The 24,160-nt window shown below is 42.1% G+C and overlaps 1 protein-coding gene across 8 annotated transcripts in view; it reads right to left on the bottom strand.

Annotated features, from left to right (window-relative positions):
• tmprss4b (transmembrane serine protease 4b) overlaps positions 1-24,160 on the bottom strand; it is a 51,295-nt gene that overhangs the window by 6,547 nt on the left and 20,588 nt on the right. For 7 of the 8 annotated variants that reach the window (XM_073029990.1, XM_073029989.1, XM_073029996.1 and 4 more), the window contains exons 2-11: positions 20,239-20,323; positions 17,490-17,594; positions 16,189-16,341; positions 15,974-16,103; positions 14,421-14,528; positions 11,734-11,774; positions 8,493-8,652; positions 4,610-4,779; positions 3,555-3,647; positions 608-750 (exon numbers count right to left, since the gene is read on the bottom strand). In XM_073029990.1, coding sequence (XP_072886091.1) covers positions 608-750; positions 3,555-3,647; positions 4,610-4,779; positions 8,493-8,652; positions 11,734-11,774; positions 14,421-14,528; positions 15,974-16,103; positions 16,189-16,341; positions 17,490-17,571 — 1,080 coding nt within the window. In that variant the 5' untranslated portion in view covers positions 17,572-17,594; positions 20,239-20,323. Of the gene's footprint in view, positions 1-607; positions 751-3,554; positions 3,648-4,609; positions 4,780-8,492; positions 8,653-11,733; positions 11,775-14,420; positions 14,529-15,973; positions 16,104-16,188; positions 16,342-17,489; positions 17,595-18,495; positions 18,597-20,238; positions 20,324-24,160 lie in introns of those variants that run through there. The other variant, XM_073029997.1, reaches the window with a different exon arrangement.

Here is a 24,160-nt window from a genome sequence, read left to right as displayed (position 1 = left end):
GTACATCCCCCCCCCCCCCCCCGTGGAATGCATGGCTTTTCCCCCAGTTTCATCCCACAGTCCAAGGACATACCAGTGGGTTAATTGTTTTTATTTAATAAATTGCCCTATATGAGTGCATTCCATACAGTTACTCTAAGAAATATACGTCTGACATTCTCCTTATGCCTCATCATAATAACCATTTCTGCCTTGGGGAAAAAGGCACTGGCTATCCACTAATCCTCAAATTCAATTGGCCAAGAAGTTGACACCATTAATGACATCAGTCCAAGATAATTTTTAGTACTGCATCATCAGCATAGTGTAGCAAGGAGGAAATTAGTCTTCAGCCATGCCTGGGGTCTTTCCTTCAACCCACTGAGCATGCAGCATATACTCTGCATTTTAATCTACTGTGGTAACCTTTCAACCCTTTGCTTTGCAAGCATCTATCAGTGTCTGACCAAAAGACACCAGCTTACTAATTATACAGTGTACCCAAGTCTTTGGAACTAAGAACTGCAGAAGAAAATCAAGTATTAGCACCCCATAAACACAGGAGATTCTGCAGATGTCAAAAATCCCAAGCAACACATTCACATTTTAGTATGCATCGTCCACATACCTGACATGCATCCACTTTGCCAGTGAGGTAGCCTGCACACAGCATGCGTTCTGTGATCCTTCCAGCATAATACTGCCCCTGATTACAAATGCCTCGATTAATTATTGATACGTTGGCCTGCTGCAGAATAGGAGACACTTCACCTTTGTATACAAACAAAACACAACGTAATCAGAACAGGAGATCCCACCTTTTGCATTCAATTCAAAATCTTAGCCAGCGTCACACTGAGCTGTAAGCTTCCTTTCTTTTGATTGCACCTTCTCCCTCAAACAGCCAAGACGCTTTTCCTTGGCCCTAGCCCAACATAACCAAAGTATATCACCTGGACCTTAATCACAATATTCTTTATTGATTCTGCCAAATACATTAGCCTACCATCTCAAAGAAGGAACTCCGGCAATAACATATGGACACAAGTTGCCTACACATTCTAACATTAGCTACAATTAAAGATTACCTCAAGCTATTTAAAATGCCATGAAGGTGCCATATATACTCAATGGCCTCCTTATTAGGCACAGGAGTGGAACCTGGTGTGGTCTTCTGCTGCTGTAGCCCATCCACTTCAACATTCAACATCTTGTTCATTCAGAGATGCTCTTCTGCACACCACTGTTGTAATGCGTGGTTGAGTTACAAGGCCTTCCTGTCAGCCTGAATCATTTCAGTCATTCTCCTCTGACCTCTCTCAGAAATAAGTGCTTTCGCCCACAGAATTGCCACTCACTAGATGTTTTTTCCTGTTCCTCACATCATTCTCTGTAAACTCTAGAGATTTGTGCTTGAAAATCCCAAGAGATACTCAAACCACCCCATATGGCAGCAACCACGATTCCATGGTCACAGTCACTTAGATCACATTTCTTCCCCATTCTGATGTTAGGTCTGAACAACTGAACATCTTGAAAACATCTGCATGTGTTTAGGCATGAGTTGCTGCCACATGATTGGCTGATTAGATATTTGCATTAATGAACAGGTATACAGGAGTACCTAATAAAGACGCAAGATTATAGGAGCAGAATTAGGCCATTTAGCCCATTGTGTCTGCTCCATCATTTTATCATGGCTGATCCAATTTTCCTCTCAGCCCCAATCTCCTGCCTTCTCCCCATATCCCTTCATGCCTTGACCAATCAAGAATCCATCAACTTCTGCCTTAAGGGTCGGCACAACATTGTGGGCCGAATGGACTGTACTGCTCTGTATTGTTCTTTGACTATACATAAAGACTTGGCCTCCACAGCTGCCTGTGGCAAAGAATTCCACAGATTCACCACTCTCTGGCTAGAGAAATTCCTCCTCATCGCCATTCTAAAGGATACCCCTCTATTCTGAGGCTGTGTCCTCTAATCTTAGACTCTTTGGTCATATGAAGAATATGGCCACTGAGTGTAAATGCAAGTTCCCTTTCCTACAAGTTAATTGATCTGATTTGGCCCTGACCTGTTACATGAGGAGTGAATTAGTTCTTGCACTCTGCCCAAATACAATTGCTTTTTTGGTGTTTAGTAAGTGCTGCCTTCAGCTCAAGAAGAGATTAAAAGTAATTTATTATTACTATTACTTTTATACACACACTGAAAAGTGCAGAAGAGCATCTCTGAGTGAACAAGATGTTGAACCTTGAAGTGGATGGGCCACAGCAGCAGAAGGCCACACCAGGTTCCACCCCATATCTAGTAAGTTGGCTATAGAGTGTATATGCATACTATGAATATTGTGAGCTACTGACTTCCATCTGTTTATTGTTACAATTTGTAACAGTGGTGTAATGTGAAACACTGACAATGTAAATACATTGAAGCTCTAAAATACTTCAAAGGTTGTGGTACACTTATTATTTAGAAAGTTTATGGATTATATTCATTAACACAATTACAGACTATTTCACAATTCTATTAACAATCTCAAAATTATATTAACATTATATAAAAGAAAATTCCAGCTTCGTGGCAACGTGCACGGAGCATTTCAAATACTGCGCAGTCACACAACTTGGAATAACAGAATCCACAAAAGCAAGGTAGCAATAGACCATCTTCTTTTATCATCACCCAATTCGCCATCAAGCTTTAAATGAAACCACAAAATCTAGAACTTGATAGAAATTACTATAGCCACCTACAGTCAGGACAATTTACAATAGCCAATTAACCTGTCAGCCAGTATGGCTTTGGGCCCCATATCCAAGAACGAACATGCTGGAATTGCAGAGGGTCTTGGGGGGGGGGGGGGGGGAATTATGAGAATGATTTTGGGAATGAAAGGGTTAATATGAGGAGCATTTCATGGCTCTGTACCTGTACTCGCTGGGGTTGAAAGGTTGAAAGGCCTAAATCAAGTGGGCATGCAGAAGCTGCTTCCAAGTGGTAGAGTCTAGGACCAGTGGGCACAGCCTCAGAATACAAAGACGTCCCTTTAGAACAGAGATGATGAGGGATTTCTTTGGCCAGAAGGTGGTGAATCTGGGGAGGCCAAGTCATTTGGTACATTTAAAGCAGAGGTTGGTAGGATCTTGATTATTCAGGGCATCAAAGATTATGGGGAGGAAGGCAGAAGAATGAGTTGTGAGGGAAAATAAAATCAGCTATGATAGAATGGCAGAGCAGACTCGATGGGCTGAATGGCCTAACTATGTTTTATGGTCTCAGAGAAGATGCAAAGCCCACACAGACAACACCAGAGGCCAGGATCAAACCCAAGAGGCTGGAGTTAAGGCAGCTGCAACATTGCACCTCATGGCTAAATACTGACCAGTGAAATATAGGTATGGGGTAGAGAACAGTTAGCTGTGTTTGAAGAGATGCAAAGCAAAATTGGCACAACTTAGCTGTACAGAAGTGGAACAGATGGGCGATGTTAATATTGTAACCATGCAGATAACAAATTTAAGGTACTTTCACCCCCATCTCATAGCCAAAGGTGACCAAAATATAATTACCAAATTCTTTCCTGTAGCCCCAGCCAGTAACCCATGCTGTGTTCTTCTGCAGTGGGGTGTTAAAGTTGGGTAAACAAACTGGACGGATGTAATCTGGAGAAAGAAATAAAGATAATTTATATATAAAGAAATTGTGCATCACATCAATGTAAATGACAGTGAAGCCTAGGGAATTTCATCTCATTCAGTCAGTGATATACTAGACTGCCTCAGGTAGCAATAGCAAACTGGTACTATTTAATAACCAAAAATATCCAAGTGGCCAGTTTGCAAATATTTATCTTTTGGGGAAAGTAGATAAAACTTCTTCACTCAACTTCTTTCGTACATAATGGCAGAGTGCTCTGAATGTTATATTTCTTATGATAAATAGGTGGTATTAACTCTTTAGACTCCTGCCTTCATCTGTTGTACCCTCCACTAGTTTGAGGGACAGTAGCCCTACAAATGTAACAACTGTTTATTCCCTCCAGATTTGCTGCCTGACCTACTGAGTTCCTTCAGCATTTTGTGCGTTGTTTAAGATTTCCAGCACCGCAGTATCCCTGTAATTAGACGTGGCTCCTCTTAGTCTGGGGAACAATTGATGCCTCAGCCGTGGGTGTAACTGGACTGGGTGCAAGGTGGAGTAAGTGTGTAACCACATGGCTACTCATTGAGTGCAGATTAAACTCTGAAATCACATAGATGCTTGGAATAATAAAGATTCCCAAGTCCTGATGCAGAGTTTCGACCCGAAACATCAATTCCTTTCCTCCCACAGATGCTGCTTGATCCACCGAATTCCACTTGCTCGGAAAAATAAAAGATTTGGACTGCCACGCTGTTTAGCTAAGAATTGGGACCCCCTACCCCCAGAATGTATATGATAATTACCAACCAGAAACTGATGCCAAATTGACCAACTATTAACTGCAGGACAGACACTGAAAATTTGTATTGAAAATGGTTTAAATGTAAGAAGTTCCCCAAAAGAGAAATAACACTGGCTGGCTAAAGAATAAACATAGTACATTAATCAATATTATCCTTTGTTAAACTAAACTATACCATACCTGTGTAAGGCAGGGGATGCCTCAACTTCACCAGGGCAATATCATATTCATTGGTCAACTCGTTATAGTCCCCGTGCGTGATGATATTCTTGACAGAAAATGTGCTCCCTCCAGAGTAGAGCCTCTCACTTCCAGCAAACACCCTCCAGTTTGCAATCTGCTGATATTCCCTGGAACAAAAAGTCCATCAACAAATTATTTCCAAAAAAAAACAAAATTTTTGACACTAGCACCTTGGCAAATTGAGGGATTTACTTTATATCCAAACAATGGTGAATGGGACAACGTAGGGTAAGCTTTAATATGGATGGGATCCTGTTCAGGGAAGCGTTTAATTGGGTAATTCAGAGAATGCTTGCATAAAGTCAAACGGCGCAAACAGACATTTGGCCCACTGCTTTGACAATCATTAAGTAACTCTATACCAGGGTTTCCCAACCTGGGGTCTGTGTACTCCTTGTACCCCGTGTACAGGGTGTCCATGGCATAAAAAGGCTGTGAATTCCTTTTCTATACCAAGCCCTTCTTTCCTAGCACTTGAGCCATGTCCTTCAATGCCACACTTTGTGTTCATGTAAGAACCAGCTTCTGGATGAAAATTTTTCAAACAATGCTTTCCAAATCTTCCAAACCTAGAATATTGGGATTCAATTCCCACCACTGTCTGTAAGGAGTTTGTATGTTCTCCACAAGCATGCGGATTGCCTCTGGGTGCTCCAGTTTCCTTCCACATTCCAAAGATGTATGGCTAGGGTTAGTCAGTCTTGGGCACATGCCATGTTGGTGCCAAAAGTATGGCAACACTTGCTGGCTGAACTTCAGCACAACTGCAGACTGTGTTGGTCATTGATGCAAATGACATTTCACTATCATTAAATGTATATGTAACAAATAAAACTAATCTTGAAACTTTAATCTCCAAAAAACAGGATAGTATTAGTGGATTATTTTAAATTCTCAAGCATTGACTGGGTCACCCATAGTGTAAATTGCTTGCACAGGGTGGAATGTGTTTAAAAAATGTCCAATAAAGCTTCCTTAATTAAAATAGAGGGTCCTACTATAAGGGTGCTGCACTGGACCTCTCAAGGAACAGGACAAGGCAAATAAAGTGTTAGTGGGGTGAACTTTGTGACCAGTAACCACTGTTCTATTTGTTGTAGAAAGATAGGACTGCTCTACAAGGTCTTAAATTAGGGAAGAATCAGTTTTGGAGACAGTTGGCAGGAACTCAGGTTGACTGGCTGAGAACGTTTGTAGGTAAAAGGATGTTTAGAAAGTGGGAGGCTTTTAAACACGAGTGCAGGGTCAACGCATTCTTGTTGGGTCAAGAGCAAGTCAGGAAATGAAAGATCAATTGGTTAATGAGAGATATTGAAGCCAAGGTCAGAAAAATCAGTTTAAGCAGTTGCGATTAAGCAAATCCCTTGATGAAAATTTGAAGGAAAACTTGAGGGCTGAAAGAGGGCAAAAAGAGGATCTGGCAGGTAAGGTTAAGGATAATCCAAGGAGGGTGAACATGGAAAGAATAGATCCCCTTAAGGATCAACATGTTGAGCCATAGGAGATGGGTGAGATTTTTAACATTTCTCATCAGTTTCTACTGCAGAGATCACAGAAGCTAAGGAATTGAGGCAAAAACGTTGTGGTATCCTGGATGAGATACAAATTACCAGAGGATTGGCAGTCCTAAAGTAGGTGAAAAAATTCTCAGGGCCTGACCAAGTACACCCTCAGACCTTGTGGGAAGCCAAGGAAGAAATAAGAGGTCCTAGCAAAGATACTTGTGAAGCTCTGAAAGACTGGAGCGTGCTTAATGTTTAAAAGCAGCAAAGACTAGGCAGGGAACCACAGGTCATTGAGCTTGACATCAATTGTTTGCAAGTTACTGAAGCACAAATCTGCCAACACATGATTAAAGATCATCAGTAGGGATATTGGTACAGCAACTGCTCTGCATGTGACTGCAAGGAACTGTAGAGTGTGGGGTCGCGGCTCAGCACATGAACCAGCCTCTTTATGGTCTGTATACTTATTGTAGCCTGCATAATCAAAGGCCCCACCCACCCCACATATTCTCTTTTCTCCCCTCTTCTATCGGACAACAAATACAAAGGCCTGTACACCAGTCTCATGGACAGCATCTATGCCATTGTTAGACTCTTGAACAGACCTTTTGTTGAAAAGATATTCTTGGCCTCACAATCTACCCCATTATGATCTTGCACTTTATCATTTACCTGCACTGCACTTTTTCCATAGCTTTTACACTTCATTCTGCATTGTTATCGTTGACCTTATTCTAGCTCAATGCACTGTGTAATGATTTGATCTGCATGAACAGTAATGCAAGACAAGCTTTTCAATGCATCTTGGTACATATCACAATAAGACACGACAATAATGCATGAGAGAGAGTGACTGAAATCTACTTGTTTTTTTTTGAAGAGGCAACAAGAGGACTGATGAGGGCAGGGCAGATGATGTTGAATACAAATACATGGACTCAGGCAAAGACTTGACAAGGTTAAATGCTGGAAGGTTAGTTTGGAAGGCAAGGTCACATGGGATCCAGTGAGAGCTAACTTAATGGATACAAATTTGGCTTGATGGTAGGAAGCAGAGTGACGGTGGAAGATTGTGTTTCAGGTTTGAGGCCTGCGACTAGTAGGTTGCCTCAGGGATCATTGCTGGATCCATGGTTATTAATTTAGGTGACAATGTACAAGGCATGGTTAACAAGTTTACAGATGACATTAAAATAAGCAGCATCATGGACAGCAAAGGGTATTAAAAAGTCAGGAGGATCTTCCTCAGCTAGGTAAGTGGGCTGAGGATTGGCAAATGCTGTTCAATTCAGATAAGTGTAAGGTGTTGCACTTTGGGAAAGCAAACCAGGGTAGGACTTTGTTCTAAACACTGACCAGAAGGGCCTTAGAGTTCAAGTACATTGCTCCCTGAAAGTGACATCCCAGATAGACAGTGGTTTTAAAAAACATTTACCACACTGCGACTCAGTGCCCTGACTGATAAGTAGCAGAGTCAGGGCATTATGTTGCAGTTGTACAAAACACTGATAAGAACCATGTAGAGTGTTGTGCACAATCCTGGTTACTCTATCACAGGAATGATGCAATTAAGCTTAAAAAAAAGTACAAATATTTACAAGAATTTTGCTAGGACACGAGGGCCTGAGCTTCAGGGAGAGGTTGGACAGGCTAGGACTCCATTCACAGAAGTGTTAGAGAATAAGGGGTGACCCCATAGACCTGTACAAAATCATGAATGCATAGACGGGGTGAATGCATTAGGGTTGTGGTTTTCCCAGGGAATGAAACAAAATCTAGATTTAAGGCATAGGTTCAAAGTGAGAAGGCTGACATTTAAAGCGACCCAACAGGCAATTTTGTTACGCAGAGGGTGGAGAGTACCTGCAATGAGCTGTCAGAGCAAGTGCTTGGAGCACATATAATAACAGCATTTAAAAGACTTGGGAAAGGTAAAAAGGATAGGAAAGGTTTAGTGGCACATGGGTCAAATGCAGACAATGTGACCAGCTTAGATGGGCATCCTGGTGAATTTCCTGTGAAGCTTCTCCAGTGTGATCATATACTTCCTATGGTGTTGGCCAGGACTGCACAATGCTTGGGCTTTCCGAAGTCCTATATGGCTGTGCTATAACTGCCCTAGCTCTTACATAGATGCCCCAGCCAATGAAAGCAATTACCCCAGATGTCTCCATCTAGCCATGCTTAGACATGTACTCCCTAACCAACATTGCACTTGCACAGAAAGTTCGAATATGCTTTGCATATATTACAATGAGTGAAACAGTGCAGAAATAATTAGCTGCAAGGAAGAACAGCATCACGCATGGACTTACTCCGGGAAGCAGTGTGCGGCAGTTATCACCCACTGGGAGCTTATTATGCTGCCACCACACAGGTGCTGGTCCTTGTACTGGAGGCTGACCTGCCAGGGCCATTCATCAATGTTGGCATCCACTCCTCCTACAATACGTTCACTTGCACTGCGTTCACATTCTGAAACAAATCACATTTCAAATAATCACAAAATCCAAACTAATCATGTGCAGACAGAGATTAGAGGCAGTTATTATCATCGGGTACAAATGCAGAACAAAAATGTATTGAATTCTCTTTTCAACCCAGTTCAATAGCCTTTAGAACAGATTCCATTTTATGGTTTGGGCTTATTTTTGGTGCTCAACTTTACCCCAAGTGAACCAGCCACAAAACACAGTTGCTAGAACAGGTTGGAATCTGAGGATTTTTATCTGACTCTTCAACACGGCTCAAATCAAAATCATGGAATCCTCTACACTCTAGCTGAGTGTTGTCATTAACACTTGTAGCCCAGCACTAGAGTAAAGTTAGATTTCTTCAGTCAGTTCAAATATTACCCTAGTCATCTAATTCCTCCACCATTGCAGTGTAGAGTATCAACGGGATGTCTTGCAGAAGACAACAGGTTTCATTTTCCCTAAATCTCTGTTCACTCACTAGCTGAACAAAGTGGCAAGTGCAATGGACTAACATCTTGTCCAAAGCTCACACCAGCCTGAAGTGGAACAATATTGCTATTCCTTCTTCAGCACTAGGTCAAAACTCTAAACTTTCTACATACCAGGTTAGATGCACCTTCACATGGGCTGTACCACCCAAAATGGTGCCCACCACCATCTTAATTAGAGAAGAGCAAAAAAATGCTGGCATTTCCAGGGACATTGTATTTCACAAATGATTCATTAAACAGTTGAAGATGGTACAAGTCATCGGGAAACAGGATGAGATTGCTCAAGAAATAAAAATAAACAGTTGGGGAGTAAAACACTAGGGATCTTCAATACTATAAGATGGCACCAACAAACAACGCTACCTTGGGCAACATCTTCCAGATAGCCCAAACTGTTTCTTTCACTTCTTGCAGGTCTTTTTATTTTAAAACGTCTCTGGTATTGTTGGAACCTGTGATCTACAGTTTGAAGGCGTTTGTTTGGCTGATTGAGCGGTCTAGCACTTTGCTGCCTCTGAGTAGATTCCAAGAGGCGAGCTGCCTCGAGGACAAGAAGCTTAGAGATAGGGAGCGGGGAGCGAGCCCACGATCGGCTCCATTTTTTGCCGATCAAAGAGTAGAGGAAGACTGAAACAGAGGCAAATGAGTGTTCAGTGCTCTTTCACCCACTGCTGCCAGAGGAAGGTATCTGAGTGACAGTCTCTCACTCGCTGCTCCTGAGACAAGACCACTGTGTTCAAATGGCCTCTTCCCTTCCATGCTTTCAGAGGATGGTACCGAAGTTCTGTGTCTGCGGTCTATGGATTGGATTGTAGCTCACTTTCCTCTTCAGTTTCATGTTTTTATATTCTGTCTCTCCACCCGTTCTTTCTCGTTGCAGCTTGCATGATTTGTTCTTTTGCGCATGAAGGGGGTTGATTTTCTTGTTGCTGTTTGCGCAATTTGTTTTTTTGTGGGGGGGGGTCAATGTTCTTTTTGCCATTTGCGCAATTTGTTTTTGTTTGTGCATAGGGGGGGTTAGTGTTTTTCTTTTGAACTACTTCCGTACTTATTTGTTTTGTGACTGTCTGGAGAGTTGTATACTGCACACATACCTTGAACCCCTCAAAACTAATCACTAAGCTCCAAGACCTTGGTCTTAATATCTCCTTGTGCAACTGGATCCACAATTTCCTCACTTGCAGACCCCAGTCAGTTTGAATTGGCAACAATAACTCCTCCACAATCTCCATCAGCACAGGTGCACTACTAGGCTGCGTGCTTCGCCCCCTGCTCTACTCACTTTACACCTACGAATGTGTGGCTAAGCACAACTCCAGTGCCATATTTAAGCTGTGATGCAGGCCGAATCAAAGGTGGTGATGAATCAGCATACAGAAGGGAGATTGAAAATCTGGCTGAGTGATGTCACAACAACCTCTCACACAATGTCATCAAGACCAAAGAGCTGATTATTGACTTCAGAAGGAACTCAGAGATCCATAAACCAGTTGTCCTTGGAGAATCAGAAGCAACTTTAAATTACTGTGTTATCACTTTAGTGGACCTGCCCTGGACCCAGCATGCAGGTGCAATAATGAAGCACCTCAACTTTCTTTGGAGTTTGCAGAGGTTCAGCATGACATACAAAACTTTGACAAACTTCTATAGATGCGCAGTGAAGAGTGTATTGACTGTTTGCAAAGTTCAAAGTACATTTACCAAAGTATGTATACATTATACAACTTTGAGATGCATCTCCCAACAGGCAGCCACAAAACAAAGAACACAGCCTGGTATGGAACCACCAATGCCCTTGAACGAAAAATCCTACAAAATGTAATGGATATAGCCTAGTCCATCACAGGTAAAGCCCTCCCCACCACTGAGCACATCTGGGACTCCTTCTGCCTAGGTTATGTTCTCTTCTCACTGCTGCCATCAGGAAGGTGGTACAGGAGCCTCAGGACTCACAACAGGTTCAGGAACAGTTATTACCCCTCAAACATCAGGCTCCTGAACCAAAGGGAACAACTTCACTTGCCCAATCACTAAAATGTTCCCACAACCCATGGACTCACTTTCAAGGATTCTTCATATCAAGTTAAATATTTATTGCTTATTTATTTATATTACTGTTTCTTCTCTTTGCACAGTTTGTTGTCTTCTGCACTCTGGTTGAAATCCCTGGTTTGGCTACTATTCATTGATTCTATTACAGTTGCTATTTTATAGATTTGTTGAGTAGACCCACAAGAAAATGAATCTCAGTGTTGTATATGGTGACATGTACTTTGATAATAAAATTTACTTTGAACTTTGAAGCCATAGCAGGGGAGTGATAATGACCTTAAATATTTGGATCTCCCATTACCGCAGAGCCAACCAACAATAAAGCATTCAGGTAGCCCAGTACCCCAGCCTGGATTAAACTAACTGGTTGTGATCACTCATTAATCAAATGTATGTTGCCTTCTCAACAGACAACTACCTGGAGGCAAAGTAAATAGAATCTGTTCTTTGAGAGTTTATCTGCCTCTACCCAGAACACACAGAATATGGAGAACAATTTAGTAAACACTGAATATTTAGTTTAATAATTAACTCACGTGCACAAACAAGAGAGACAATCTGATTGGAATTGCAGGTCCTGAACAGAGAACAGAAGGAAACATTGGTTCAGGGAGAGTTCACTTCAGAAAATTTTCACCATCTTGATTTACTTTCACTAGTTTTTAAATTCATAATTGACTCTGAGCTGAGACAGGGAAAATATTAAAAAGTTGCTGTTGTACATGGAGCTTCCAACAATTGATCATAAATGATTTATCAAAACATTTGCAGGCAAGGTCATGTGATTTCACACCAGCTTCTCTGCCTGTGTCTGAAAGGAAAGTCAGATTTGTTTAAAAACCCTAAATTGCATAGAGTGCATTTTGAGATCTGTTTCCAGTGGAGTGTCCGATTGTGAAGGACACAGGTTTAAGACAATTGGCATTGAAATGAGGAGTCGCAAACAACCAGTGCCTAGGGGAGACAGAAGCTGGAGTCAGGAGGAACAAACATTCTACAGGAGAATCTCTGTCGGTTGAACAGCATCTGTAGGGGGCAAAGAATTGTGGAAACATTGGGTCGAGACCCAAAACATTAACAATTCCATTCCCAAACCAAGTATTTGAATCCACTGCTGGCTGGGATAATGGAAAAAGCAGCTTTCAGACAGGAAATGGATAAACGCTTGGTGAAAAATTCAGAGATTGAAAGAACAGGGAGTGGGGCCAACTGATTTACTCTTTGAGAAGCCACGTACTCAAAATGAGATGCCTCACCACAGGTATTGTGTAAAGTTTTAGTCTCCAAATTTGAGGAAGGACATGCTTGCTATTGAGGGAGTGCAGCGTAGGTTCACCAGGTTAATTCCCGGGATGGCGGGACTGTCATATGTTGAAAGATTGGAGCGACTGGGCTTGTATACACTGGAATTTAGAAGGTTGAGAGGGGATCTGATTGAAACATATAAGATTGTTAAGGGATTGGACACGCTGGAGGCAGGAAACACATTCCCGATGTTGGAGGAGTCCAGAACCAGAGGCCACAATTTAAGAATAAGGGGTAGGCCATTTAGAATGGAGTTGAGGAAAAACTTTTTCCACCCAGAGAGTTGTGGATCTGTGGAATGCTCTGCCTCAGAAGGCAGTGGAGGCCAATTCTCTGGATACTTTCAAGAAAGAGTTAGATAGAGCTCTTAAAGATAGCAGAGTCAAGGGATATGGGGAGAAGGCAGGAACGGGGTACTGATTGTGGATGACCAGCCATGATCATAGTGAATGGCGGTGCTGGCTCGAAGGGCCAAATGGCCTGCTCCGGCACCTATTGTCTATTGTGTGATACATGAAGGAAGAATTCTGGGTCAGCGGCAAATTCTATGACCCGAAGTTATTCTTCTATACACCAGACCCATCTCTGATATTTCCTTTACACAACATTACATTTCCAGCAATTTGACTAACATTATTGTCTGCTTTAGAATTAAGTGACTCTGCTAAAAATCACTTCCCTCTAAATCTCTAATATACGTTCAGCACAGATTTGTTAAAGGAAGATAATGTCGACTAATAATTGTTTTTAAATTTGAAGAGGTCACAAGGGTTGATGAGAGCAGTGCATGGGGGGAAAAAAATTGTCAAATACTTGATGGAAATTCACTGCAGTTGCAAGTTGGTCAATGAAGTGTAACAGGCAAAGGGCAAACTGGACCCAGATCTATATTTAGAACATAAGGCATATGACCTTACTTTGCTCCTTCACCCCATAGAGTCTGCTCCACCATTCCGTTATGGCAGATTTATTATTTTACAAATTGGAGTTGCACCACTCTGACAATCCAAAGCTGGTTTTGGCTCAGGAGACAGAGTTATGGATGAAGGCCATTTACGTGACTGTTAGCTGAGACAGTACAAGAAAAGGGAGTCTATGCTGGAACTGCTTACAAACAGGAGATAGGCTAGAGCCTGGCAGAGATCCATTTCTCAAGCAGAAGGGATTAATAAAACAACTTAAAACTATTGGTGGAATGATTTATTTATTTAGCGATACAGTGCAGTACAGGCCTTTCCAGCCCAATGAGCTGCTCCACCCCCAACCCGTCAATTTAACCCAAGCCTAACCACCGGACAATTTACAATTACCAATTAACCTACTAAACAAGAATGTGGGAGGAAACTAGAGCATCCGGAGGAAACCCATGCCTTCACAGGGCAGAATGTACAACCTTGTTACAGATGGCTGCGGAATTGAATTCTGAACTCCGACGCCAAGCTGTAATAGCATCGTGTTAACCACTTTGCTACCGTGGGCCCATGGATTAAATTGTTGCTTTACACTCATCACGAATCTGTCCAGCCTCCACTGCTCCAAAGAAAACCATCTTCTGCCATGGTTAATTTTTCAGTCCTGGTGATTTGCTTATATCTCTCCACCGTCTCCAGTGTCTTCATCACTCTCCTGTAACTTGATGGTGGGAGCTGTGGTCAAGCTTACCAATCAGTCCACCTGCAAGAGGTTCCAGCACTGATCCCTGTGGAGCACCACCAGTCACAGCCCTCCAGTCAGATTAACATTCCACCATCACTACCCTCTCTTCCGTGACCAAACTCGTTTTTAATCTAGTCCAGTCTACTAAATCTCCATGCACCCCATGTGCCTTCTGGTCAGGGAATCCCACGGACAATGTTTGAATGAAAGCCACATGCCTCACCAAATATCACAGGGCCACAGGCCACTAGATGCTACTCACCCATCTGTTAACAGACTTTGGATGGTGTTTGAGTGTATAATTTTGTTGGTATTGATGATCTTGTAGGAAGGCCAGAGATCCTTTTCCAATGGGACACTTTTGGGGTCTCTGCAGAGAATCAGGTTTATTATCACTAACATGCATTAGTACTTGTTAAAGAAAAAATATACAATTGTAAATGTGGCCAGCGCAGTCACTACAGGACTGTTTGAGAATCATTACTTAGCTGAGGACCACTTGGCACTTGGATTTGTAGTCATGTACCTCAGAGCTCATCCATTTCCCTACATGTGTGTGTTCTTCCGTCTACTCACCAGTCTCCCTAATAGTTTCCACTGTCACATACACCAGTACTATTTCCATGGTGTGATTTTGTAACACCTATTAACAGGTGCCATTCTACTCTGGGCATTCTTCCTTGACCATGTGCTTTTTGAGGATATTCTGTCATTCAACAACTGCACTATGATCCATTCATTTCTCTGCCCCTCCCACCCCCACCAATTTAAACATTTAATTTATTTATTGAGATTAGGCCTATTCCACGCTCTTCAAGCCACAACACCAGCAATCCTCCAATTTAACCTTAGCCTAATCACTGAACAACTTACAATGACCAATTTACCTACCAACCGATATGTCTTTGGACTGTGGGAGGAAACCGGAGCACACAGAGGAAACCCACGCGGTCACGGGGAGAACGTACAAACTCCTTACAGATAGCAGCAGGAAACATACATGGTTCACTGGTACTGTAAAGCATTGTGCTAACCACTATGCTACCATGCTATCCCAAATATGGCAATCAACCCATCAAGTTCTGTTTGTTAAATTATATCCTACCCTCACATCTCAAAGAATTGACTTCAATTTCAGCGCTGGGTCTCAATCTTGTATCTGAGTAGCAGAAATAAACCCTTCACAGTATTAGTAATCCTCCATAATATCTTAGAAACTACATATAAAATCATCCCTTGATGATTTGTACAAAACATAACCCTTGTTTTTACAATACCACCTTGTAACTAAACCCATTGGGTCCAGGTACCCTTCTGGCAAATATAGTCTACACCACCAGCAAGTCAATTTTCCTCCTGAACATGTGATTCCCCAAACTGCTCTCAGAACTTCAGACGTGATCTATCCAGGGTTTTGTGTAGCTGTAGTATCACTTAGTACACTAGCCCTCTAGATATTTAGCTTGATGATTTAATGCATTCTATTATGATCCAAGAACATGAAACCCAAGTGTCAATGTACCTCTGTTACAATTGAGAAAATGTGCTGCTAGATGAGGTCACAGTTGAATCTAAGACAGAAAATACTGTAAACCAAGCTCCATCTGTGGGAAGAGAAACAGTTAAACATTTAAGGACTATAACCCTTCACGAGGACAATGTCTGATGAAGGGCCTTTGACCGAAAACATTATTTCTCTTTCCACAGATGTAGCCTAACCTAACAAACACTTCCATCAATTTGTGTTTCTTTAGATTTCCAGCATCGGCAGTTTTTTAACATCTGTATAATGTCTCCAATGCTACTTCTCAGTACCTTGAGTAGGCTAGCTGGTTGCATGCTACTTGTGCATATTTAGATTGCCAATTCTTATAGCACACACTTTTCCATTGCTGCGTTGCTGAATCTTTCACCTGTAGAATGGAGTGTGGTCCGTAAATCCGCACTGGAAGGGAACACAGGAGCATGACATTGGTTCATTCAACAAGGCAATCAGAAGAAAAATGTGCAGAAATCCATTACTTGCCTACCTGGATATTCATCCTGGAAGGTGAAATTTGACACACAGCCAATCTCATCTTCACCTCCTGAACAGTCTTTGATCCCATTGCATTGCAAATCAAGAGCAATGAACTTGAAAGTGTTGGGACAGAAGTAGTAGTAAGTGTCGATAGCAACCTTCACTGGAAAGGTAAAGAATGATGTTGGTTAGACATCAGCACTTAAGGTTGCCTAGTGTCACTGGTGAGGTGTATTCATGATTCTTGGGAAGTGACTTCAATTACTTGAGGCAAAGTTTCACAAAATTAAGCTGAAGATCCAATAACTTGCTGAGCTGGAGATTCTACACTGTGATCACAGCAAACCATGATGGAACAATCAACAGGAAACTGAATGCCAAGCCAGCTTATCATACGCCAGCTTAGCCTCAACTGTTCAAGAAAGCCAATTCCACCTCTAACCTTGGAGTTGGAAGTTAACCAAGAATCCCATTCCAATCCCTGTCCAGTGCTTCCCATTAGAACAACTAGTCATCACAAATAAAGTTGGACTATCACCATTGCCTTGTCGCCAGTTTCTGTTCCCCCACGAAACTGATGAGCCAAAATATAGAGAAGTTTTGTTTAAAAACTTTCAACCCCTCCCATAAGCTATTACAGTACGTCAGACTGCCAAAGGCAAATGCAGGGGTGATTTGACTGCAGTGTACTAGATGATTAATGGAGAAAGAGAAAATTACTTCCTGGAGTGAATAGGGCACAACAGGATACAGTACATGGCTTTAAAATTAGAGGCAGGGCACTCTGGAGTGACATCAGAAAACTCTCACAAAGAACAGGGAAATTCCACAAACCTCTCTCCAGAAGAGCTCAAGACGGAGAGTCAACAATAAATTTCTAAACACAAGGAGCATTTAAGCTCAAGGGTGAGGGAGTATCAGGCACCCAGGATCTACTTCAGAAGTTTAAACACTTTTCCACTCTGATTTCAAAGAGATTTGCTTCTCCCTCTGCCAGCAGCCTCTAGCTCTAATCATCCAGTGTCATTATATACAGTCCATTCAATATTAAGTCTCTGCCCTCCCCCCACCTTTCCACACCACCCCACCTCTAGTTTGAACACATAGGTTTGCACAGAGCTGCAAGATGAGGTTTTATGAACTTCAAGTGCAGTACTTCATGTAAACAACTGATGGACATTTGATGCCCAACTTATCTGTGAACAAAGGGAGGAAGCAGTGCAGGACAGAAAGCCAGAAGTTCAGTGATATTGAAGGATATAGGAAGGAGGAACACCTTCAAAGCATTTTGCAAGATACAAATTAGCTTACCAAAATATGCAGCAACAGCAATGATTGCTAAACCAGCAATCACACAGAGAACGGCAATAATGACCCTCCTATGTTTGCCCATTGCACACGAAGTCCGATTAGTGCCTTATAGAGAATGGAAGATTTATTAGTGCAAATACTTGGTATTCAGTTTGACTTCTCACCCATCCCCAAACCCACCAGCTCAGAAGGAATTGGGATTGGAGCCTGGAGCTCATGTGGGATTGATTGTATGCAGGTCCCTTCTCATTATATGCATTTGACATCATCCTGTGTGAGTGGTCTTAGGTCTAAGGGATTGTAGTAAGAAAAAGCAGAAGAACAAAGGCACATTTGTCCATCCACTTTTCCCTTCCAAAGACTAGTAGGCTTGGAATCATGAAAAAAAAACAAAGCAACACACACAAAATGCTGGTGGAACACAGCAGGCCAGGTAGCATCTATAGGAAGTACAGTCAACGTTTTGGGCCGAGACCCTTCGTCAGGACTAACTGAAAGAAGAGATAGTAAGAGATTTGAAAGTGGGAGGGAGAGGGAGGAGATCCAAAATGATAGGAGAAGACAGGAGGGGGAGGGATAAAGCTAAGAGCTGGAAAGTTGATTGGCAAAAGGGAGACACAGCTGGAGAAGGAGAGGATCATGGGATGGGAGGCCTAGGAAGAAAGAAAGTGGGACGGAGAGACGGAGGAAGGGAAGCCCCGTTCTTTAAAAAAAAGGAAGACATCTCCTTCATCCTGGAATGAAAAGCCTCAAACAAATCCTGATTTTTTCTCCAAATATCAGAGTTACAAGTGCCCATATTTCCAGGAACTTCAGATGTCTGAAAAGTGGAATCTTTTCACTTATGTCACTAGGTCATTCCAAGAGGCTTTAAAGCTGATGAACCCCTTAATATCGACAATTTTGGAATGTAGAAAATGTGATGGTCAATTAGTACAAAGACCTACAAACAATGGTCAGATTAACTCTACCAGTGGAATTGAGACACCCATTACCCAGGACTCACCTGTGTCGTGGCATCTTAGTTCCTGACAGGAGAAAAGAACCTTAGTTTAATGTCACTAATGATCTAGATTATGCTGTTGACTGGTTGAGCAATGTTCCCTGGAGCAGAAAGAGCTAATCACAAGAATAGACTTTGACATACGTCTGTTTAAACAAACTTTATGACCCCTGCATATTGTTTGTTGAGGCAACAAGATAATTATAGAAAGAGGAGAAAACATTTATCTGAATGCCAGATCTGGGTAAGTGAAATTCTCCACAATACTACATATTGCTGAGGCATTATGAACAGGTCCAACGTGGCTTTAAAAAGGAGTTTATCGTTTGTTGCTTTGCACAGTAACTTAATCTGAATATTACTTTCTTCTAAAAAGTCAGATGACACAGACTTTAGTTCCACAAATTCCATGCAATACTTTGTTTTGACCACATATTTCTCAATGCCCTGCACTGATTCACAAATAAAATCTGCAGGTTTACATAAATGAATCAAGATATTGAAATTCAGTAGAAGTAGTGAATCTGTTAGCAAGGCATGAAGTGCAAAGCCCGCCAAGTAAAAAACATCTGGAGGAAAGGAAATGTGAAGCAGGATCTGCAGCAGATAGCACAGCACCTTACAGTACCCAGGATAGAAGATTCCCACCATGTCTGCGAAGTGTGTACGTTCTCCCTGTGACCAGGTTTCCTCTGGCTGCTCCAGTTTCCTCCCACAGTCCAAAGGCACATGGGTTCAGATTAGTAAAAGTGGGCATGCTATGGTGGGGCCTGCAGACTGCAGTCCAGTACATCTTTGGACTGTGCTGATTGTTGGAAAAACACATTTCACTGTGATTTGATAGACAAGTGACAAATAATGTTAACCTCTGTCTAATCTCTTTAAAACTTGGCAGGACTTTAGCTACAGCACTGTGCATGTGTCTTAAATCTATTTCACAAAAGAACATGAGAAATAGTAGGCACCAGCCAGAGGATAAAACTTTAGAGGTTATAAATATTTGGAAAAAGTTACCTCTCTCCCATAGGAAAGGGAACATTGTGTAGTAATGTATTAGAGGTCTCGAGAAACTACAACATTTCATACATTAGTGTAGTGATATTAAACCAAGGTTCTTCCCCCATTACCCCCTCCCCCAAAACAGGATCTAAAAGATAACACCTTACACAAGCCCCAGCTAATAGTTGTCCCAATTCAAATGTATAGGAGCCTTGGGTACCACACAACCAGGTTCAGGAACAGTTATTACCCTTCTACCATTAGAGTCCCGAACCAGCGTGGATAACCACTCACCTCACTGAAATGATTCCACAGCCTATGAACTCACTTTCAAAGACTCCAACTCATTCTCAGTATTATTTGTTTACTTATTTAATATTAAATGCTCTTGTATTTGCACAGTTTGACTCCTTTTGCACATTGGCTTCTTGTCCACCTTTGTGTGTAGTTTTTACAGAATTGCATTTCTTTGTTCTCTGTGAGTGCTCACAAGAAACTGAATCTCAGTAATATATAGTGATCAATATATACTTTGTTAACAAGTTTACTTTGAACTTTGTAGGATAAATGAAGCAACTTGACTTCCACATGCAGAGCACTAAATTCTCAACCTTGGTAGTTTGGACCACTGATTGTCACACCATTATTCCTTCGCCCACCAGCTTCATCCCTTTCAAGCACCAAGGAAAGATGAGCAAAGAGGAATTGTGTCCACACACGATATACAGTTATAGTCATTTGTCTAACCTGGATTCAGGGCTTTGGCTGGTCTTGATGGCCTGAGACTAACAAACACATCAGTCTCCTCCTCTACTCCAGCGGTGTCTCGTATCTGAAAAAAATTAACATGGTCTGAATCCTACCTGCATCAGGGATGGAATAGTTAAATATAACAAAATCAAATTAAACATCTTCCATGGAGTCAGTTGTGAATTATCTTTACACAGCTTACTAAGGCTTGACTTCATTTGTATAGCACAAATTAATTTCCACCCTATATCTTTGAGGCCGTTATTGGTCTGGGTTGAACATGGATATTGCGCCCCAGCTGTCTACATGACAGGCAAGCCAGGGCAGTACGATATGGAGAGCAAGCTGTTCCCCATGCAGCAGGCTCCCCCTCTCCTCACAGCTGATGAACCCAAATGAATGGTAGACAGATACAGTTCAGCACCAGTGGCAGCGCAGAAGTTATCAGTGTTGAACTCAACATAGGACTGCCCGAGGGATTCCAGCTCCAGATTTTTCTTCAGGGTTAACTCCCAAAGCCTTCCCCAATGAGTGGGTATAGCTGCAAGGCAGCGGAGGTTTGACAGTTTTACTTCTCTCTCATTGAGAGCCAACCACAGATGACAAGTCCCATCTGCCCAAAGCAATTGGTTTTAAGTCACCAATAACCTACCTTTTCCCCTTCTCCTGTCAGTGGGTATAGTTCTGCCATGGCTTAGCAGCCAAGCAGCACATGAAGGCCAGGAGCTGGACTTTGTTGTCAGAGGCTATTTGAGACACATGACATTGGGAGCATTTGACAGTGGGAATATATCCCCACTACATCCTCTTCCTTTCCCCCCTCCACATCCCCAGCTGTGACAATATCAAGGAACCAACTTGCGTTAGGGGTGGGGGTTGATATCTTTGGACTGAGATATACCCTCCCTAATCCAGTAGTGGTATGGGGAAATAGAGGGCTAGTAGTGGGAAATGCAAAACCAACTGGGGTCAAAAGCCCAGCCACCATTTATGGGAGTTGACACGTCCCATTATTCAGACAAAGTTTCTCTATAGGGGTATAATTGACAAGACAATGACAGTGAGGTGGTCCTGTTGAAGTAAGGTTTGAGAGGTTGAATCCATGTGGAGTGGGAAGTGGGCCTGAGCATACATAACTGGGTGGCACTGGAGAAAGAGCTGAAAAGCAGGCTTTACCAAACATACATCTTAGACTAAACAGTTCATGCACAGTGCTGGTCACCATATTATAAAATTGGAGAAGGCATAAAGACTTGCACTTAGTGGCCACCTAAAGAGGTACCTAATAAAGTGGCCACTCAGTGCATGCTCATGGTTTGCTGCTGTAGCCCATCCACTTCAAAGTTTGACATGTTGTACATTCGGAGATGCTCTTCTGCACACTACTGCTGTAACACGTGGTTATTTGAGTTACTGTCACCTTCCTGTCAGCTTTTTGCCCACAGAACCACTGCTTACTGGATGTTTTTGTCTCTGTAAACTTTAGAAACTGTTGTGTGAAAATCCCAAGAGAGCAGCAATTTGAGATACTCAAACCACCCCATCTGGCACCAGCAACCATTCCACAGTCAAAGTCAGAGATCACACTTCTTCCTCTTTCTGATGTTTGGTCTGAACAACTGAACCTCTTAACTATGTCTGCATGCTTGTATGCACACGATTGGCTGATTAATGAGCAGGTGTACCTAATACAGTCACCACTGACTGTACAAATGACAGCTATTATTTCAGGTGAAAGCCTGGAGCCCTTTTCCCCCAAGAAGAGACAGGTGGTCTGTTGGAAGTCTTTGAAACTAGGAAGGAACTTACAGCATAGAAATGGGCAAAATATTTTTATTTCAGGGGAAAATTCCAAGGGACAAAGCAGTCAGAGGAAACCTCAATCTGGTAAATAATTTGAATGCGAAATGTTACCATTGGGAGCAGCTGGTATAGAATTGGAAAAATCTGCAGACAGTTGTAGACTGCTCCATCATGCACATTAGCCTCCCTGTCACCAAGAACATCTTCAAAAGAAAACAACCTCTTCCTCAATGTCGCAAAAACAAAGGAGCTGATTGTGGACTACAGGAGGAATGGAGACAGGCCAACCCCTATTGACATCCAATGGATCTGGGATTGAAAGGGCGAACAGCTTTAAGTTCTTCAGCATAAATATCACCAAGGATCTCACATGGTCTGTACGTACCAGCTGTGTGGTAAAAAAGTATCTTTCATCTGAGACGGTTGAAGTAGTTTGGTATGCCCCCCCCCCCCTCAAATCCCAAGAACTTTCTACAGGGGCACAATTGAGAGCATCCTGACTGGCTGCATCACTGCCTGGTATGGGAACTGGACTTCCCTCAATCACAGGACTCTGCGAAGAGTGGTGTGGACAGCCCAGCGCATCTGTAGTTGTGAACTTTCCATGATTCAGGACATTTACAAGGGCAGGTGTGAGAAAAGGGCCTGTAGGATCATTGGGGACCCGTGTCACCTAAACCACAATCTATTCCAGCTGCTACTATCCGAGAAACGGTACCACAGATTGTAAGCCAGGACCAACAGGCTCCGGGGCAGCTTCTTCCACCAGGCCATCAGACTGATATCTCACGCTGACGCAACTGTATTTCTATGTTATATTGTTGTACATACTATTTCTACAAATTGCACATTTAGATGGAGATATAACGTAAAAATTCTTTACTCCTCATTTATTTGAAGGATGTAAGTAATAAAGTCAATTCAATTTTTTTAAAAAGAAGCATCCATTCTCAGGGATTCACTAGGACATGCCCTCTTAAAAGTACCAGAGTGAGGCATAGGAGCCTGAAGATGCAAACTGTTTTAAAATAGCTTCTACTCCTCCATTCAATTTCTAAAGGGACAATAAACCCATGAACACTCACTTTTTGCTCTCCATTTGCACTACTTATTTTAATTTTATATACATTTAAAATTTTATTCATTGCACTGTTCTGCTATCACAATACATGTCAGTGATAATAAACCAGAGTCAAATTCCAAAGTGGGTGCTGAAAAGATTCACAGGAATATTGCTTGCAATGGAGACTTCAAATTATAAGGAGATTGGAGAGGCTGGCACTTTTTCTTGGAGTGAAGGAGGCATTATAGAGGTTTATAAAATTATGAAGGGCATAGGTAGGGTATTTACTGATTTTTACCCAGGGTAGGGGAGTCTAAAAATAGAGGGCATAGATTTGCAGTAGAAGGAGAATAATATTGAGCGAGTCCAAAGGGCATGATTTCCCATTCAGTGGGTAGCAGGTTTTGTAGAACACAAATGATAGTGGTGGTGGCAGAGGCAGGTACAATTAACATGTAAAAGACCCTTGGATGGGTAAACGATTAGGAAAGGTTTCCCTGTGCTTTATGCCATAAAGCAAGGGGTCCAAGGACCCCTGGGTGGGAACCCCTGTTTTAGACACAGGCAAATGAGGTTTGTGCAGTTTGCCATCTTGTTCAATGTTGAACCAAAGGGTCTATTCAGTGCTATACAAATTTATGAATCTCATTAGAGCACCGAGGCCTTTTAAACAAAGAACAAAAATAGAATTTCAATGAAACAAAGGTGCAACAGGACAGGAGGAATCTCTCTGTGGAACATAAACAAGCTGCTTAGCCCAGCTAGTTGAGCTTCTATTCCTGCACTGCACATCCCACGTAATTCACAGGCTTCGCACGGTCACCAGAAAAATTATATCATGAGAAACTAAACACTGGAATCTCAACCTTCCTCTGGGTCCAAATAATGTTGATCACCACTGAAGACCCTCACCTGAAACCTCCTGGATCCTGGATAGCAGTGGGCTGCTGCCCCGGCAGGACCATCATTTCATTAAGCGCAGATATTACAATAACTTCAATACATTTGAGTACACCTCAAAAAAAAACTGATCAAGAAAACCACTAGATTGTT

The sequence above is a fragment of the Hemitrygon akajei genome, chromosome 26 (assembly GCF_048418815.1).
Source record: "Hemitrygon akajei chromosome 26, sHemAka1.3, whole genome shotgun sequence".
In the NCBI taxonomy this organism is placed as follows: domain Eukaryota; kingdom Metazoa; phylum Chordata; class Chondrichthyes; order Myliobatiformes; family Dasyatidae; genus Hemitrygon; species Hemitrygon akajei.
The sequence above is the reverse complement of the archived record's forward strand: the minus strand, read 5'-3'. Positions and strand labels throughout refer to the sequence as shown.